Source organism: Carya illinoinensis, chromosome 6, assembly GCF_018687715.1.
Source record: "Carya illinoinensis cultivar Pawnee chromosome 6, C.illinoinensisPawnee_v1, whole genome shotgun sequence".
In the NCBI taxonomy this organism is placed as follows: domain Eukaryota; kingdom Viridiplantae; phylum Streptophyta; class Magnoliopsida; order Fagales; family Juglandaceae; genus Carya; species Carya illinoinensis.
In genome coordinates this window covers 34,153,472-34,173,550 of record NC_056757.1, presented here as the reverse complement: position 1 = coordinate 34,173,550, position 20,079 = coordinate 34,153,472, and the positions used below count along the sequence as shown (strand labels likewise).

The following is a 20,079-nucleotide window of genomic DNA, read 5'->3' as shown; positions in this document are numbered from 1 at the left end:
TATTTAATATTAATATCTCAAAAATTCTATTGAATAACTATAAATATTGCAAAACTCACTTCATATGATCTATCACTATTATTCAAGAAATGATATTTTTAATCTTAGATGTTGTTATCCCTAGTCGTAAGAGGCACAACTAAAATGCAATACATGATCTCCAAAATATGATTAGAGATGATAAAATTATTTAACTTAAAAATAACAAATTGAATTTTAATAAATTTCAACAAAGTAAGCTGCATGATCTCTTAAGTTTGAAAAGTGGCTAACACATTTGGATCAGCTGATCTTTGCCATTCACGAGATTAATATCATCGATCCTGACTAGGGTTGTTCATCCGGGTTTCGACCTGGAAATCCAGATATACCCAAACAGGAATTTGGATTTAAAACCCTGGCTGGAACCCGAACCGGATTAGCCCGAATCAGATTTGGGCCGGAACCCAGATGAACCCGGATTTTGTAAAACCCAGATTCCGGGTTCCGGATTGAACCCAGTTTTTTTTTCTTCTTTTTGGAGAGGAGCTTGTTCTCGTTGATCTTGCAGCCACCGCCTTCGGTGGTGTTGCTCGCCCCTTCTTTCCATTTGTTCGGAACTATCACCTTTGATAGCTTTTTCTCACCTGCACTCCCCTACTAAACAACAAAAAAGATAAACAAAGTTTTATTGAGAAAGTAAAAAACTTCGAATATCAAAACACTACATCTAAAGCTGGGAGATTGATCCTATGGAGATAAACCGTCAGGTAAAATCAGAAAACGCTTACACTTTTCGCACACCATTGCTGTCCTCTCTCAATTTCTCCCTTCTCTGTAAGTAGAAAAATTGAAGCCCTAATCAGAAAACCGTTCAGATTGGACCTCTACTTCGTACGAGCATGTTGTTATATTTATAGAACAAAGTACGAAGGCCCAAAATGAGAGAACAAAACAAGACATACCCGTGGATGAAAACGAGGCTTTGATCGGTAGAGGAGGCTAGGGTTTCGGCGTGAGAGAGAGAGAGAGACGACGAAGACGACGACAATGCAGACAGAGCCACAAAATAGAGACGACATCACGAGGAGGAAGGGGCGTGAGGATGAAGGCGACGAGTGAGACACGAGGGGGGAGAAGGGCCGCGTGAGATGGCGGCGGCTAGGGTTACGAAGCTTCTTTCGCGAGAGAGAGAGAGAGAGAGAGAGAGAGAGAGAGAGAGAGAGAGAGAGAGAAGGGAGTCGGGACGTCGAGTGGGATATTTTGTTTTTATACAAACCCGGTTGTACCGGTATTGAATACGGAACCCGAGTTTCATACCAGGGTCCGGACCAGCTGTTCCGATTATTATAATTGCGGGTTTCGGCCTGGATTTGATCTAGTCCGAAACCCATAACCGGAACCCAGTTATCCGGGTTCCGGACCGGGCCGGATAAAAATCTAACCCGGATGAACACCTCTAATCCCGACCGTAATTTGAACGCCTCGACATCAACCTCAACGAGCTCGTACGTTGTCATTTTTATCAATTTGGTTAGAGAGTTTTTCCTCTAATCATTATTAACGTAGTCATCTCAGTTTAGAAAATAAACTATATTTCTTTTAAAATATTATAACTATAGTATAACTATTTTAAACCTTATTTTATAAAAATACCATCAATATTTTAAATTATTGCTGTAAGGGTTGTATCGATCTTTGCCATTTTCGTATTTTACGAGATCATGTAACAGGAATTCATGAGTATTTGGGTCTCGACGATGAAGTTAAGCTGATCGGCTAGCTCATCTTGACCACATGACGATGATCACACACGAGAACCGAGGAAAAATCCACCAAGTGGTCCTAGATTATAACAGTATATAAATCCATGCACCATCCTTTTCCACAAAACATGCATATCGATCGCCCCATTATATATACAGTGTATTATAATGTGTAAATCGATTAGAAAAAATCTTGTCATATGTCTTTAGCTGTCTTTGCACAAGTAATACTGCCAGCAATATCTTTTGACACAGAACTGATAATCCAAGAAGAGACCATATTGTTGCATCTTTCTCACAACCCATACGAAGAATTTGTAAAAGCTGGTCGAGCAATCAAACTATTTATAAAACCAATTTTATTCTTTACTTTCAAAGCCATTATCATGGACCTACTCTATATATGATAATTTTTTCCAATAATGACATTCGATACCAGCATAGCACCTAGTGAATCACCACTCTGTAGGTGATAATTAAGGACTTGCAGAACTCTCTATACTCGAAAAAGAAACAGAAGTTGTAGTGGTCATGACAGAAGACCCTCTTAAGGTATCTTCTCTGACACTACGAAACAAAGTAAAATAAAATGAAGAGAAAAGAGAGAATAAAATGGAATGAATTGAATTTACTTCATCTTTTACCTTTACAAGACTGTATTCATACATAGAAAAACAAAATCAGAGAGGAAATATAAACTGATTTAACCAACTGATTTTTCTAACCAATGAAAATATTACACGTGTTTCAGCTTGTTACTACTTTACTAGTTTACAGTGTATTATTCTGTAATACACCAGCCTCCAGATGGACCACAAGTACTGTGCGTCCAGTACCAATGCATGTGACTTGTGAGTAATGCTCGGCCATGGGCTCCTGACAAACAGTACTATATATGGCCAGCGAATATGGTTTTAGATGACAGTGCAGCGAAACAAGCCATCCAGCCACGATGTTATCATTGGAAAATTGGTACCTTCTACTGCGGGGACACGTCAGCAGGTCGTGTTCCAAGCCCGCGACGAATGTGACATAATACTAAAGCTAGACACAGGTTTAAAGTATTTAAATTTCATACATTTTCTTTTAAAAATATAAATTTAATTTTACTAATTATCTAATATTTCTAAATAGATTATACGAGATTTATATATTTTAAGTATCATTTCTATTCTTAACCCGCGGAAGTTGTGAATTGAGAACACCGCCTACCACCGAAAGGTTTAAAAAAAGAATAATCACACATTTACTACTCTTTTATTATTATTTTATTAATTTTTTTAATTTTTTAATTTTTTTACTTAATGATTAAACAAGTGACTATTATTAAAATTATATATTTTTTAATTTTTTTCTTAATAGTTAAAGATGTTAAAAATATATTTAAAAATAATAATAAAAAAATAAATATAATACAAATGGTAAAATAGTAATAAAAAAGTCGTAAGTGTATCATTACCCTTAAAAAAAATAGAAAGAAGAGTTTTCTGACTTTGTCCCCCTCTCTCTCTCACTATAAGAAAAACGGACTTTTGCGACTAATTTATTACAACAAAAAGACTATTTACAATATAAAATAGTAATAAAAAAGTTATAAGTGTATCATTACCCTTAAAAAAAATAGAAAGAAGAGTTTTTTGACTTTGTCCCCCTCTCTCTCTCTCACTACAAGAAAAATGGATTTTTACGACTAATTTATTACAACAATTAAAAGACTATTTGCAATCAATTTTTATTGCTAATAGTTTTTTCGTTACAATAAATTATTGGCAAAAGTTCCTTTTTCTTGTAGTGTCTCTCTCGTCCCCTTGATTAAGTAAGGTGTCGTAAAATTCAATCCAAATCGAATAATTTTGAGTTTTTGGGTATAAGGAATAAATTTGAAGGGCTAGACTCGATCAATTACCAACGTGAATAACGATTTCTAGCTAACAATCATGCTAGCTGGCTAGCAATCGATTAAGAAGAGATGTCTATTTAGGTCAAGTAATGCTATATATATAATTGTGATTATGTAATTTTTTTAAAAAAGAACGAAGTGTATTATTTAAAAATTAATTTTTTTATATAAATTTTATATTTACTTATATTTTTATATAAATTATGTATATTAATATATACATAATTTGAGTTATGCGATATTTAATATTAATATCTCAAAAATTCTATTGAATAACTATAAATATTGCAAAACTCACTTCATATGATCTATCACTATTATTCAAGAAATGATATTTTTAATCTTAGATGTTGTTATCCCTAGTCGTAAGAGGCACAACTAAAATGCAATACATGATCTCCAAAATATGATTAGAGATGATAAAATTATTTAACTTAAAAATAACAAATTGAATTTTAATAAATTTCAACAAAGTAAACTGCATGATCTCTTAAGTTTGAAAAGTGGCTAACACATTTGGATCAGCTGATCTTTGCCATTCACGAGATTCAATATCATCGATCCTGGCTAGGGCTGTTCATCCGGGTTCCGACTCGGAAATCCGAATATACCCAAACAGGAATCTGGATTTAAAACCCTGGCTGGAACCCGGACCGGATTAGCCCGGGTCAAATTTGGGCCGGAACCCGGATGAACTCGGGTTTTGTAAAACCCAGATTCCGGGTTCCGGATTGAACCCAGTTTTTTTTTTCTTCTTTTTGGAGAAGAGCTTGTTCTCGTTGATCTTGCAGCCACCGCCTTCGGTGGTGTTGCTTGCCCCTTCTTTCCATTTGTTCAGAACTATCACCTTTGATAGCTTCTTCTCACCTGCACTCCCCCACCAAACAACAAAAAAGATAAACAAAGTTTTTTTGAGAAAGTAAAAAACTTCGAATATCAAAACACTACATCTAAAGCTGGGAGATTGATCCTATGGAGACAAACCGTCAGGTAAAATCAGAAAACGCTTACACTTTTCGCACACCATTGATGTCCTCTCTCAATTTCTCCCTTCTCTGTAAGTAGAAAAATTGAAGCCCTAATCAGAAAACGTTCCAGATTGGACCTCTACTTCGTACGAGCGTGTTGTTATATTTATAGAACAAAGTACGAAGGCCCAAAATGAGAGAACAAAACAAGACATACCCGTGGATGAAAACGAGGCTTTGATCGGTAGAGAAGGCTAGGTTTCAGCGTGAGAGAGAGAGAGAGAGAGAGAGAGACGACGAAGACGACGACAATGCAGACAGAGCCACAAAATAGAGACGACGGCACGAGGAGGAAGGGGCGCGAGGATGAAGGCGACGAGTGAGACACGAGGGGGGAGAAGGGCCGCGTGAGATGGCGGCGGCTAGGGTTACGAAGCTTCTTTCGCGAGAGAGAGAGAGAGAGAGAGAGAGAGAGAGAGAGAGAGAGAGAGAGAGAGAGAGAGAGAGAGAGAGAGAGAGAGAGAGAGAGAGAGAGAGAGAGAGAGAGAGAGAGAGAGAGAGAGAGAAGGGAGTCGGGACGTCAAGTGGGATATTTTATTTTTATACAAACCCGATTGTACCGGTATTGAATACGGAACCCGGGTTTCATACCCGGGCCCGAGCCAGCTGTTCCGATTATTATAATTACGGGTTTCGGCCTGTATTTGATCTAGTCCGAAACCCATAACCGGAACCCAGTTATCCGGGTTCCGGACCATCCGACCCGGATGAACACCCCTAATCCCGACCGTAATTTGAACGCCTCGACATCAACCTCAACGAGCTCGTACGTTGTCATTTTTATCAATTTGGTTAGAGAGTTTTTCCTCTAATTCATTATTAACGTAGTCATCTCAGTTTAGAAAAAAAACTATATTTCTTTTAAAATAGTATAACTATAGTATAACTATTTTAAACCTTATTTTATAAAAATACCATCAATATTTTAAATTATTGCTGTAAGGGTTGTATCGATCTTTGCCATTTTTGTATTTTACGAGATCATGTAACAGGAATTCATGAGTATTTGGGTCTCGACGATGAAGTTAAGCTGATCGGCTAGATCATCTTGACCACATGACGATGATCACACACGAGAACCGAGGAAAAATCCACCAAGTGGTCCCATATTATAACAGTATATAAATCCATGCACCATCCTTTTCCACAAAACATGCATATCGATCGCCCCATTATATATACAGTGTATTATAATGTGTAAATCGATTAGAAAAAATCTTGTCATATGTCTTTAGCTGTCTTTGCACAAGTAATACCGCCAGCAATATCTTTTAACACAGAACTGATAATCCAAGAATAGACTATATTGTTGTATCTTTCTCACAACCCATACGAAGAATCTGTAAAAACTGGTCGAGCAATCAAACTTTTTATAAAACTAATTTTATTCTTTACTTTCAAAGCCATTATCATGGACCTACTCCATGTATGATAATTTTTTCCAATGAAGACATTCGATACCAGCATAGCACCTAGTGAATCACCACTCTGTAGGTGATAAGGACTTGCAGAACTCTCTATACTCGAAGAAGAAACAGAAGCTGTAGTGGCCATGACAGAAGACCCTCTTAAGGTATCTTCTCTGATACTATGAAACAAAGTAAAATAAAATGAAGAGAAAAGAGAAAATAAAATGGAATGAATTGAATTTACTTCATCTTACATTTACAAGACTGTATTCATACATAGAAAAACAAAATCAGAGAGGAAATATAAACTGATTTAACCAACTGATTTCTCTAACCAATGAAAATATTACACGTACGTGTTTCAGCTTATTACTACTTTACTACTTTACAGTGTATTAATCTGTAATACACCAGCCTCCAGATGGACCACAAGCACGGGAAAGAAACAAATGAGAGAACTACTGGACCACAAGCACGTGTTTCAGCTTATTACTACTTTACAGTGTATTAATCTGTAATACACCAGCCTCCAGATGGACCACATGAGACTACTGTGCGTCCAGTACCAATGCATGTGACTTGTGAGTAATGCTCGGCCATGGGCTTCTGGCAAACAGTACTATATATGGCCAGCGAATATGGTTTTAGATGACAGTGCAGCCAAACAAGCCATCCAGCCACGATGTTATCATTGGAAAATTGGTACCTTCTACTGCGGGGACACGTCAGCAGGTCGTGTGACATAATACTAAAGCTAGACACAGGTTTAAAGTACTTAAATTTCGTACATTTTCTTTTAAAAAATAAATTTTACTAATTATCTAATATTTCTAAATAGATTATACGAGATTAATATATTTTAAGTATCATTTCTATTCTTAACCCGCGGAAGTTGTGAATTGAGAACACCGCCTACCACCGAAAGGTTTAAAAAAAATAGAAAGAAGAGTTTTCTGACTCTCTCTCTCTCTCTCTCTCTCTCTCTCTCTCTCTCTCTCTCTCTCTCTCTCTCTCTCTCTCTCTCTCTCTCTCTCTCTCTCTCTCTCGTCCCCTTGATTAAGTAAGGTGTCGTAAAATTCAATCCAAATCGAATAATTTTGAGTTTTTGGGTATATCCAAGGAATAAATTTGAAGGGCTAGACTCGATCAATTACCAACGTGAATAACGATTTCTAGCTAACAATCATGCTAGCTGGCTAGCAATCGATTAAGAAGAGATGTCTATTTAGGTCAAGTAATGCTATATATATAATTGTGATTATGTAATTTTTTTAAAAAAGAACGAAGTGTATTATTTAAAAATTAATTTTTTTATATAAATTTTATATTTACTTATTTTTTTCAAAAATATTATATATAAAATATTTACATACTCTCATTTAATTCGAGACTATAAAAAAATTAAGAGACAACCATGGTTGTATTTGAAAGATTATTAGATATTCTTAAAATATATATATATATATATATATATGTTGTGATACTTTCAACTCATTACGTATAAAATATTATATCATTAAAATTACTTATATAAATATTCATTTTTAACAAATACCTCATGTGATAATTTTTCTCTGTCTTGTGAGAAATGACCGATATGTCATTTGTTGTTAGGACGCTGCTACAGTCACCGTTGGTGGCTCCCGCTGGGAGTCACCGTTAGGCAAAAACTTTTTTTTGTTTTTTTTATTTTTTTTTTCAAATCATTTTTTAATAGTTTTAAACATTTTAAAAAAATATAAAAAAATTATAATAATATTAAAAAAAAATTTCTTAATCATTAAGAAAAAGAAAAAATTAAAAAAAAAATTTTTTTGGGCCAGCGGTGGCCCCCAGCGGGAGCCACCAGCGGTGGCCATAGTGTTTTCCTTGTTGTTATTATCTTGTAATTTCGTATTTGTGTTAGTAAGTGCATGCTTTGCCACGATGTTTTTTGAGCAGTACATTTTTTTTTAAAAAAATATATATATATATATTAACGGATATTTGTCATTTTTATATATTGATTAGAGAAATTTTTCTCCAATTCTATAACGTTTAAATTTAGAAGAAAAAAAAACTATATTTTTTTTGTAAAATAGTACAACTATTTTAAAAACTTACTTGATAAGAACACCATTAATTTAAATTATCGTTGTAAGGGTTATATCGATCCATGCCATTTTCGTATTTTCCACTGGAAAGATCACGTAACAGGAATTCATGAAACGTATATGGGTCTCGACGATGATTCACAGGGATGCGCGCATGAAATTATCAGGATCATCCACCACCGAATGAAATTTTTTCTTCAACCCGGTGGAAGGTGGGCCCCCTCGACCGCGCAAGCTTTGTCCCCGTCGATGAAGTTAAGCTGATCAGCCAAACCATCTTGACCGCATTATAAACGAGGAAAAAATCGATTAATTAATGCTCCAATACATGACCAGATGATGAGAATCGAGGAAAATATCCAGTGGCTAAGTACTGGTTCTACCTTATATAAACCCACCATTCTCTTGCACAAAACATGCAGTATATCGATCGCCCCAAATATACCTTCAACGATAAAAATGAACCTTGTTTCATGGATTCTCTTTTTCGCTTTAATGCTTGCTGGATCAACCTCAGCAGCACAATGCGGAGTGCAAGCTGGGGGCGCTCTATGTCCGAATGGGCTATGTTGTAGCCAATGGGGGTGGTGCGGCAACACGGAGGCCTACTGTGGAACTGGCTGTCAGAGCCAATGCCCTTCTCCTCCTCCTCCTCCATCTCCATCTCCTCCTCCTCCTCCTCCTCCATCTCCTCCTCCAATACCAGGACAATGCGGAGTGCAAGCTGGGGGCGCTCTATGTCCGAATGGGCTATGTTGTAGCCAATGGGGGTGGTGTGGCAACACGGAGGCCTACTGTGGAACTGGCTGTCAGAGCCAATGCCCTTCTCCTCCTCCTCCTCCATCTCCTCCTCCTCCTCCTCCTCCATCTCCTCCTCCTCCTCCTCCTCCATCTCCTCCTCCAATACCAGGACAATGCGGAGTGCAAGCTGGGGGCACTCTATGTCCGAATGGGCTATGTTGTAGCCAATGGGGGTGGTGTGGCAACACGGAGGCCTACTGCGGAACTGGCTGTCAGAGCCAATGCCCTTCTCCTCCTCCTCCTCCATCTCCCATCGTCCCAACCCCACCCCCACCCCCAAGCCCTACACCCAGTGGCGACGATGTTAGCAGCATCATCAGCTCATCTCTTTTCGACGAACTGCTCCCATATAGGAATGATCCCAGATGCGAAAGTAATGGGTTCTACAGTTATGATGCTTTCCTTGCTGCTGCACGGTCTTTTCCTGGCTTTGGCACCACTGGTGATGTTGATACGCGTAAAAGGGAGATTGCTGCTTTCTTGGGTCAAACCTCTCATGAAACCACAGGTTGGCTATTGTGTTTAGCTAATTTGCACACATCTGTTGTTAATCATCATGTATATATGTTTACGTACGTATGATCATAATCTCCATAAAATCTAACACCAAATGATAACATGACGACTTTTTGTGTACGTAGGAGGGTGGGAAACTGCACCAGGTGGTCCATTTGCATGGGGATATTGCTTTATTACGGAAAGAAACAAACTCGACTATTGTCAGCCCAGTGCAGAATGGCCATGCGTTCAAGGCAAACAATATTATGGCCGTGGACCTATTCAACTTTCTTGGTATATCTCTCTGAATCTAAACAAAGATGCTCCATGACTGATCGATGACATGTTAATTAGTTCTCTACTACAATATCTCTGCTTCTCGATCGGCATCACACTGCAAATATGCAGCTAGTTAGCCTCATAAAAAGGCCTAGTTTCATAAATGCCAATCGATCTGAATTTTTATTGAAATTTTCAGGAACTACAATTATGGGCAAGCAGGTGCAGCCCTTGGATATGATCTCCTAAATAATCCGGATCTGGTAGCCACAGACCCGATCCTATCATTCAAGACAGCCATATGGTTTTGGATGACGCCGCAAGGAAACAAGCCATCCAGCCACGATGTTATAATCGGAAAATGGGTACCTTCTGCTGCGGACATATCCGCACGTCGATTTCCAGGCTACGGTGTCATCACCAACATAATCAACGGTGGGCTCGAATGCGGGCGTGGTTTCGATAATAGAGTGGCTAATAGGATCGGGTTCTTTACGACTTACTGTGACGAATTTGGAATAAGCTATGGTGACAACTTGGATTGCTATAATCAACTTTCTTTTGCCTTCGGTGCTATCCACATGCCTGCAAAATATTTAAAAAACCATATAATGTAATTGCAGGTTCGTTTTCTTGTACGTCTAATGAGAAAGCTCCTAAATTACATATATGAATAAAGGCTTTTAATGCAAAAGGTATTCTTCTGCCAAAAGTGAAGATTATGAATAAAATTAGAGTTATCATTACTCTTTTTTGAGAAAAAAAAAACAAAATAGATACAAAAGATTCATGACTACTATATATATATATATATATATTTATCCTTAAAAGGGATGGATATATATATATATATATATATATATGAATATCAGAATGGCTAATTTCGGATGACCAGTGTATTATGAAAAATATTGTGTGTTTATATTTTTTCATGTCGTGTTAATTTCGGTTGTCCTTGTCGATTTTGGATGTCCTTGTCAACGTGAATAATGTGCTATATATCCATGTGCGATTCAACCAATTGCTGCATATATTATGAAGATGCATACAAGATAAGTTGTCCTTGTCAACGTCTGAATAAGTACGTGCAGTATATATATCCATGTGCTAAATATTCAACAAAGTAAACTGCATGATCTCTTAACTTTGAAAAGTGGCTGACACATTTGGATCAGCTGATCTTTGCCATTCACGAGGCTCAATATCATCGATCCCGGCCGAAATTTGAACGCCTCGACATCAACCTCAACGAGCTCGTACGTTGTCACTTTTATAAATTTGGTTAGAGAGTTTTTCCTCTAATTCATTATTAACGTCATCTCAGTTTAGAAAAAAAAACTATATTTCTTTTAAAATAGTATAACTATTTTAAACCTTATTTTATAAAAATACCATCAATATTTTAAATTATTGCTGTAAGGGTTGTATCGATCTTTGCCATTTTTGTATTTTACGAGATCATGTAACAGGAATTCATGAGTATTTGGGTCTCGACGATGAAGCTAAGCTGATCAGCCAGCTCATCTTGACCACATGACGATGATCACACACGAGAACCGAGGAAAAATCCACCAAGTGGTCCTATATTATAACAGTATATAAATCCATGCACCATCCTTTTCCACAAAACATGCATATCGATCGCCCGGCCATTATATATACCTTCAAAGATAAAAATGAACCCCGTTTCATGGATTCTCTTTTTCGCTTTCGTGCTTGCTAGAACCTCAGCTGAATAATGCGGAAAGCAAGCTGGAGGTGCTTTATGTCCGAATGGGCTATGTTGTAGCGAATGGGGGTATTGTGGGACCACTGCTACCTACTGTGGACCTGGCTGTCAGAGCCAATGCCCTTCTCCACCTCCCATCGTCCCAACCCCACCCCCACCCCCAAACCCTACACCCAGTGGCGAAGATGTTAGCAGCATCATCAGCTCATCTCTTTTCGACAAACTGCTCCCATATAGGAATGATCCCAGATGCGAAAGTACTAATGGATTCTACAGTTACGATGCTTTCCTTGCTGCTGCGCGATCTTTTATTGGTTTTGGCACCACTGGTGATATTGATACACGTAAAAGGGAGATTGCAGCTTTCTTGGGTCAAACCTCTCATGAAACCACAGGTCGGCTATTGTGTTTAGCTAATTTGAATGCAGAACTGTTCTGTTCATGTTAATTATCATCATGTAAATATGTTTAACTATCATGATCAAAATCGTCATATATAAAATCTAACACCAAATGATAATACTTTTTGTGTACGTAGGAGGGTGGGCAACTGCACCAGGTGGTCCATTTGCATGGGGATATTGCTTTATTACGGAGAGAAACAAATTCGACTATTGTACGCCCAGTACAGATTGGCCATGCGCTCCAGGCAAACAATACTATGGCCGTGGACCCATTCAACTCACTCAGTACTATTCCTTTCTGAATCTATACAAAGATGCTCTATGATATATTAATAAGAAGTGTTACATAAATAAAAGAATCTTATAAAAATAAACTTATAAATTTACATAACTTTATATGATATATTAGATGTAATTTACAATAAAATGAACTTTATAATCAACATACCACATCAAACCATATTAATTTATAAATTTATTTTATGAGATCTTTTAATGACTAAATCATTTCTATGTATTAATTAATTTGATAAATCCTGATTCGGATTTTATTTAAATTTTCAGCAACTACAATTATGGGCAAGCAGGTGAAGCCCTTGGATATAATCTCCTAAATAATCCGAATCTGGTAGCCAAAGACCCGTTCCTATCATTCAAGACTGCCATATGGTTTTGGATGACCGTGCAAGGAAACAAGCCATCCAGCCACGATGTTATAATCGGAAAATGGGTACCTTCTGCCGCCGACACGGCGGCAGGCCGAGTCCCAGGCTACGGTGTGATCACTAACATAATCAACGGTGGGCTCGAATGCGGGCATGGTCCAGATGATAGTGTGGCTAATAGGATCGGGTTCTATAAGCGTTACTGTGACGAATTTGGATTAAGCTATGGTGACAACTTGGATTGCTATATATAATCAAAGCCCTTTTGCCTAAACTACTATGCACAGGATGATGCATATAAGATATCTAATAAACCATATAATGTAATTGCAGTTTGGTTTTCATAATTGTAAGTCTAATGATCAGAAATTTGTAAGCTCCTAAATTACATGTATGAATAAAGAAATAAAGAGTTAATCCTCAAGTTTTTCTTATAAAAGGTATTCTTAAGCCAAAAGTGAAGTTTATTAATAAAATTAGAGGTATTATCCCTCTTTTTAAAAAATAAAATAATAATAAAGAATTGATATAGAAGTTTCATGAGTATTATATATATGTGATTCATCTTATTTCAAGTTTGCATGGCCAAAGATTTTCTTTAAATTATGGAGATGAAATAATGTATAAAAATAAATGCAAGTAAATATATAGAGGAAAATAATATATTAGAATTACATGATTAAAAGGGATAAATCTAAAGATCAGAATGGATAATGTCGAATCTCCTAATTGTCAAATGTCAACATGCATGATAATATTATAATTTCCTGTTAATTTTGGGGGTCCTTGTCAACGTCAATAGTGTGATATATCATGTTAATGATAAAGAGAATTAGAAATACCTCAGAGAGAGAGAGAGAGAGACTGTGTCCCGCCGTGCCATGCTGTCTGAGAGAGACTAGGAGCAGTGAGAGCATCAGAGGAAGAGAGAGGTTATGGGGGGAGAAGGGTTGGGTTTAATTAAAACCTTACCCTAAACGACGGCGTATTATTTTAAGAAAATATAACTTAAATTAACGATGTTGTTTTATTAACGATTATTTTTAATATATATATATATATATATATAAAATACACAAAATTAGAAGCCGATCGTCCACTATTAGTGTCGACTTGACGTTAGGTTTGATAGCTTAATAAGTTGATCTATATATAAGCCATATGAAAGAGGGGAAAAGTTAGCTGGTCGAACAAGTTAAGGAATCAACGTACGTACGAACCTCACTTTCAAGTCTCAAATTCCACAGCTTGTAGAAGGCTGGGTTGCATCAACTTTAATTTGATCTCAGGCATCGTTTAGATGATAAGCCGAAGGCTTTGTTTAGATGTTGAGCCGAGCTCAACACCTTATAAATAGTAGTGAGTTGAGATAGTAGAGCGAATTCTATGGGGCCCATCTAAGATTAGTTTAAATGCATTTTGATGTTATTGAGATTAGTTCTCAGTATGCATAGCAAGTATTCGATAGAATGCCCAGAAGAAGAGAGAAAATGTATTCACACTCTTTTCACTTGTACATTCGGGTATTGAACATTTACAAACTATTTATAGACTACTGTTAGATACATTTCAGACTTCCTCAATGGTAAGATTGGAGGCCACTTGTCCTGTACATTTATAGACTATTTCTATTGTTCTGACATGATTCCATTTGTGATGTATTTCTGTTTCTGTGCAACTGTGCAGGATAGCTTGCTGCCGTGCTTTGTAGTGTAACATTGCCTCTGCCTTGCAACTGATCTGCCGTGCTCTGTAGTGCAGCATTGCCTCTGTTGGTGCGACATTGCCTCTGCTGTGCAACATTGCCTCTGTCTTGCAACTTATTATAGTTTTTTGTTTTGAGGGTCTTCCCATCTTCCTTAACAGCCCCCCTCGATGCAAGCGGCACATGTGAAACTGTGAGGTTGGATCGAAGAAAAAGAAAAATAGTGAAGTTGTCCCAAGTCTTTCACAGGAAACGACGGACCAAGTTCAGATACAAATTCAAAAATTAAGCTCAAGCTGGACCCAGTTACAACAATGTCATCTACATATATTAAGACAAAAATAACATGAGATGCATTACGGTAAATAAAGAGAGATGTATCAGATTTTGATTCTTGAAAGCCAAGAGAAAATAACTTGGAGCTGAGTTTGGAAAACCAGGCCCGAGGTGCCTGTTTTAGGCCATAAATGGCCTTTTTCAGTTTACACACGTGAAGAGGAAAGTCAAGATGTACAAAACCTTGGGGTTGTCGCATATAAACATCTTCCTCCAGTTCACCATGCAAGAAGACATTCTGTATGTCTAACTGTTGTAGAGGTCAGTTGAATGACACAGCCAAAGAGAGTAAAAGCCGAATGGTAGTTGGTTTGACTACAGGAGAGAAAGTCTCATTGTAGTCAACACCAGCTTGTTGATGAAATCCCTTTGCAACTAGACGTGCTTTACGTCTTTCCAGAGTACCATCTGCTTTTCTTTTTGTTTTGAGAATCCATTTTGGTCCCAACACATTGTAGGAATCAGAGGGGGGAACTAAGTCCCACGTGTGATTGTGAAGTAGTGGGTGAAATTCAGATTGCATGGCATCGCGCCACTCATGAAATTTAGATGCCTCTGTGTAGTTTGTGGGTTCCTCAGGAACCATGGTGGGTGCGGACTGTGTACGTGTAGTGAGGGCATGTTTGCGTGGAGGCCATGGCACTGTACCGTCTGTGCGAGTGAGAGGTTTGAGATGATTTACCTTACCTCGAGTGGCCATAGGGTGAATGTTTGACGCAGTAGCAGGAGCAGTAGGAGGGGACGATGCAGGTTGCTCTGTTTCGGGAAGGGCACGATCTAGGGTTTGAGAATTTGGGGATGTTTCGGGTAGAGGAGATGTAGAGGGGGACGAATGGCCAGAGGTATTAGTCGAAGGGCCTGAGTTAACGGGCTGGGTATGGGTTTGATTTGGAAATATTAGGGGCGGAAGTGTGGTGAGGAAATGGGCCCGTGTGTGAGTGTTGGACTGTGAGTCAATGGATTGAGAGTGAGTTGGGGTGCAAACCGTGACTTGATTGCGTTGAGGGTGAAACGGAAATTGGGTTTCATTGAATATTACGTCCCTAGATGTGTAGATCTGGCCTGATGGAATATGTAGGCATTTATATCCTTTGTGATCTGAACTGTAGCCCATGAAAACACAGAGAGTGGATCTAAGAGCCATTTTATTTTTATTATAAGGTCGTAAATTTGGCCAACATGCAGTGCCAAATGTACGAAGAAACTTATAATCTGGTATTTTTTTGAAAAGAATTTGAAAGGGAGATTTATTTTGTAAAACTGGCGTAGGCATCCTATTAACAAGAAAAACAGATGTTTGAAAAGCATTCGACCAATATTTAAAAGGCATGGAGGCTTGTGTTAAAAGGGATACACCAGTCTCCATAATATGCCTATGACGACGTTCAATGGTCTCGTTTTGTTCATGTGAATAGAGACATGTAATGCGATGTACAATGCCGAAAGATTGAAGAATTTTTTTGAGAGGTCGAAATTCACCACCCCAATCGGATTGTACATCCATTACTTTTGAAGAAAAATAATTACTCACATAGTGCAAAAAGGCAAGAAAAATAGTAGAAACATCAGATTTTGATTAAATAGGAAAAAGCCAGATATATTTCGAGTGATCATCAACAATAGAGAAATAAAATCTGCAACTATTTGTGGATAAAAAAGGGGCCGGACCCCATACATCTAGAAATAACAACTCAAAAGGTTGTGTGGAGAGTGAGGGAGATGAAGGGTGAGGAAGAGCATGGGTTTTTGCTTGTAAACAAGCTGTGCAGTGCTGGACATGTGCATGCGAGCTAGTGGAAAGATTAAATCTACGAACAGTGAAAGCAGTTGTTCTTTGAGAGAGATGTCCAAGCCGAAGATGCCATTGAAAAGGAGTGGTTCTTTCTCCAATAAAAGCTTTAGGAGAGATGGAATCTGAGATTGAAGTGGTGGCCTCCGCAGGTAAGACATACAGACCATCTTTAACAATACCTTGAAGTAGAACTCCCTGAGTTTGTAAATCCTTCACAAAGAAACAGTCAGAGTGAAATTCAAAATAAACTGAATTATCAAGACAAAACTGATGTACAGACAACAAATTTTTTGTGATTAATGGAACATGCAGAAGTTTTGAAAGAAGAAAATTGCTAGAGGGCGTGTGAAGGTTGGCAAAGCCAGTGTGTTGTATTGGCATAGATGATCCATCTCCAATGTTCACTTGGTCAGAGCCTTGATATGTAGAGGAATCCAAATTAAGGTTGCTGAAATCTGAAGTGAAGTGATGTGCAGCTGCAGTGTCAGGGAACCAGGAGTTGATATAAGGTGAAGGAGGAGTTGTGGTGGTCAGATTTGCAGATAAGGATGAGGGAGAAGCTTTTTGGTAGCTATGATCAAATCTATGGTAACATGATAGAGCAGTGTGCCCAGGCTTATTGCACACTTAGCAATGTGGTCGATTTTCAGAACGTGTGGAGAAGGAGTAAGTATTGTGTCTGCCTCCTCCATGGCAACCACGAGAACCTCTATTACCCCTTCCACGATTATTAGAATTAAACATGGAGTCAGGTTTCGAAGTAGTGAGATGGACAGTTAACGGAGAGCCACTTAGAAGTGTATTGGTCTGATGTTGAAGCCGAGATTCATGATTTAACAGGAAGCTGTAAATCTGCTGAGGAGTTAAGGGTAGGGCTGTGCTCCGATTCTGACGGAGTCAGAATCGGAATTTCGACTTCCGACTCCGACTTTTGTCGGAGTCGAAATCGAGCTCCGATTCCGATTCCGAGAGGAATTGGAGTTCGATTCCGTTCAAAATTCAGAATTTTGAATTCCGAACGGAATTCCAAATTATGAACGGAATTCGGAATTTCGATTACTGTCAGTAGTCAGATTTCCGATCGGGGCCGGAATTCCGACTTCCGACTTTAATTCCGACTCAGCCAACTTGATACGTTTTATCTTTTTTTTTTTTAAATTTATTTTATCCTTATTTTCAATTTTCTTGAAATATATAAAAGCTTGAACACGTTAAAACATATAATTAATTAATGAATTAATTAATTTTCCTGGTATAACGAGTATTATGGATAATATTTTCAATCACGTTAAAGCGTATAATTAATTAATGAATTAATTAATTTTCCTGGTATAACGAGTATTATGGACAATATTTTCAATGCAAAAGGTCAAATATATTTGATCACGTTAGACTGCATAATTAATTATTATACATAAATCAGAAAGTCCTAAACAATTAATAATAGGAATAACAACTTATTTCAAAGTTTGATTAAACAGTCCATAAGAATAAACATTTTGATTCAACCAAAATAAAAAACATCATTTGCACTTTGCAGCATCGTACTTGGTCATTTGAAGTACTTGAAATTAAGATAAAAAAGTATTCAATCAATAAATATAACTAAATATTGATACAGAAAATTGAACACAATAAAAGTAAAATTTAATTACCATTAATACCAATAAAGATTAAGTTAATTCTGACATCAACTTATCTTTATCCATACTCCATCATTCATCGGCAACTATACTGGGGTTCACAATTGCATTTGTGAAATGATAAAAAAATATAAATTAAATAAATTTCCGAAATCATAAAAATAATTAAAATAATCAATAATAAAAAAACAAGTAAAATAAGGTTACCATCTTCAAGCCTATAGCTCTCATCATCAATGCCAATGCTATTTAGTCCAATGGGTGTATCACTGATCCAGTTCTGTGTGCAAACGAGGGCCTCCACGGTTGATGGTGACAAAGAACTCCGGAAAGCATCCAAGACTCGACCTCCAGTGCTAAACGTCGACTCAGATGTAACCGTCGTAATAGGAATGGCTAGCACATCTCGGGCAATACGGGAAAGGATTGGATACTTGATGGAATTAGCCTTCCATCAAATGCATATCTCAAATGCAGGACTAGGTATAACAGCCCGCTAGAAATTTAATTGTGAAATTTCTATTAGTTTTAGGAATCTCGTGAAGATCCCATAAGTTTTCACGAATCCATTAATCGTATAGGTTTTAGTCTAACTACATAGTTAGTGTTATTATTTACTATAGTATCCGAAGTGTGTTTTTGATTATTAGAGATAGTTAGAAGTGTCAAAATGTATTATGATTTGTGTTATTAGACTCAGAGGGTTATTTAAGGTCTTATGGCGCAGTAACACTTTTTCATATTTTTGGACGAAACGTTTGTTCAAAACTGGAGATATTATTGGATAAAAATATCTTGAGCTAAATTTTGTGGATATTTTGGATAAAAATATCTTAAGCTAATTTTGTGGATATTTTGGATAAAAATATCTTAAGCTAATTTTGTGGATATTTTGTGGATAAAAATATCTATTGTGTATGTGTGTTAAGTAAATGAACTACAGTGTATGTATGTGTGTTATCATATATGTCATGCCATACCAAGTTATCACGTAGTTGTCTATTATATAGAATTTATTCTGTCATCAATTTTTATCTGTTACATAATATATTTTGTCATGTATTACTGTACCTTACAAGTACGTCATGCTAAGTATACCATCTATTACATGTATGTCAAGTCATGTAATATTTACTGTTGCAAGTATGTCATGTTAAATATGTTGTCTATTATATGTTATGCCATGTTACGAAATGTTTCTATCTCAAGTTGGTCATGTATTTCAAGTTATGTTCAAGTCACGTTATGTTACGTCAGTGCTTCAGTCATTTCGTATTCCAGTCACGTTTCATCTTGATTTCTTATGTATGGGGTCACAGCAATTGTGACGCATACACTACGTGAGACACAACAATTGTGACATGTAGAATACATGGGGCCACAACAACTGTGGGGTATGTATTTAAGCAGTTAAAGAATAAGTTTCCGTAGAATACATGGGGCCACAACAACTGTGGAGTATGTATTTATACGTAGAATACATGGGGCCACAACAACTGTAGAGTATGTATTTTTCATGTTAAGTCAAGTTTGTGTAGAATACATGGGGCCGCAACAACTGTGGAGTATGTATTTACACGTAGAATACATGGGACCACAACAACTGTGGAGTATGTATTTTTCATGTTAAGTCAAGTTTCAGATCAAGTTCATGTCAAGTCAAGTTCAGTTCATGTTTCAATTTAAGTTATGTCAATTATGCTATGTTGTACGCTAAGTTATACTTTAATTACTTATGAATTTGATTATGCATTTATGTTTTTACTGTCATCCATGCATCATTAGCTTGTGTGGAATTTTTTGTTAACTTACTGAGATTTGTAATCAAATCTCACTTTGGTAGTCCCAACTACCATTTTCCCCGAATGGTAGATCTTGTTACAGGATCTGAAGGAGAATCAGGAGCTGATCAACTAGACACAGTTGACTAAGCGACGGTGCGACGTCAATGTTAATATAGTAGTTAACGTAAATTACTACTTATACAATGGAGTTGCATTTCTAGTACTTTTTGGATCATAACCTTTTTGGACTAGTGTTGTGATCTGTTTA

The 20,079-nt window shown here is 37.1% G+C and overlaps 1 protein-coding gene, 2 long non-coding RNA genes and 1 pseudogene across 4 annotated transcripts; 2 read left to right on the top strand and 2 right to left on the bottom strand.

Annotated features, from left to right (window-relative positions):
- Window positions 1–59: 59 nt before the first annotated feature.
- On the bottom strand, window positions 60–1,163 carry LOC122312861. Its single transcript, XR_006243220.1, has 3 exons — window positions 945–1,163; window positions 771–814; window positions 60–639 (listed from the first exon to the last, which is right to left on the bottom strand). It is a non-coding gene; the product is annotated as an uncharacterized LOC122312861 (long non-coding RNA).
- Window positions 1,164–3,943: 2,780 nt separating this feature from the next.
- On the bottom strand, window positions 3,944–5,274 carry LOC122312525. Its single transcript, XR_006243205.1, has 2 exons — window positions 4,657–5,274; window positions 3,944–4,512 (listed from the first exon to the last, which is right to left on the bottom strand). It is a non-coding gene; the product is annotated as an uncharacterized LOC122312525 (long non-coding RNA).
- Window positions 5,275–8,579: 3,305 nt separating this feature from the next.
- LOC122313272 (endochitinase 4-like) lies at window positions 8,580–10,499 on the top strand. 2 transcript variants are annotated; one of them, XM_043128112.1, is made up of 4 exons: window positions 8,580–8,762; window positions 8,949–9,484; window positions 9,618–9,768; window positions 9,953–10,499. In XM_043128112.1, the coding sequence occupies exons 1-4, from the start codon at window positions 8,635–8,637 to the stop codon at window positions 10,368–10,370; spliced, it is 1,233 nt and encodes a 410-aa protein (XP_042984046.1). In that variant the 5' UTR covers window positions 8,580–8,634; the 3' UTR covers window positions 10,371–10,499. The 2 variants fall into 2 exon arrangements, with proteins under 2 accessions (XP_042984046.1, XP_042984045.1); XM_043128111.1 differs by having other exon boundaries at window positions 8,580–9,484.
- A 143-nt stretch (window positions 10,500–10,642) lies between these two features.
- LOC122313274 lies at window positions 10,643–12,975 on the top strand (annotated as a pseudogene).
- The last annotated feature ends 7,104 nt before the right edge of the window (window positions 12,976–20,079 follow it).

What these genes read in the sequence shown, in the direction of transcription:
- LOC122313272 (XM_043128111.1), top strand. Translation starts at nt 8,635, where the DNA reads ATGAACCTTGTTTCATGGATTCTCTTTTTCGCTTTAATGCTTGCTGGA. An exon ending in AACCTCTCATGAAACCACAG is followed by an intron (nt 9,485 to 9,617) that starts GTTGGCTATTGT and finishes TTGTGTACGTAG; the next exon opens with GAGGGTGGGAAACTGCACCA. An exon ending in GGACCTATTCAACTTTCTTG is followed by an intron (nt 9,769 to 9,952) that starts GTATATCTCTCT and finishes TGAAATTTTCAG; the next exon opens with GAACTACAATTATGGGCAAG.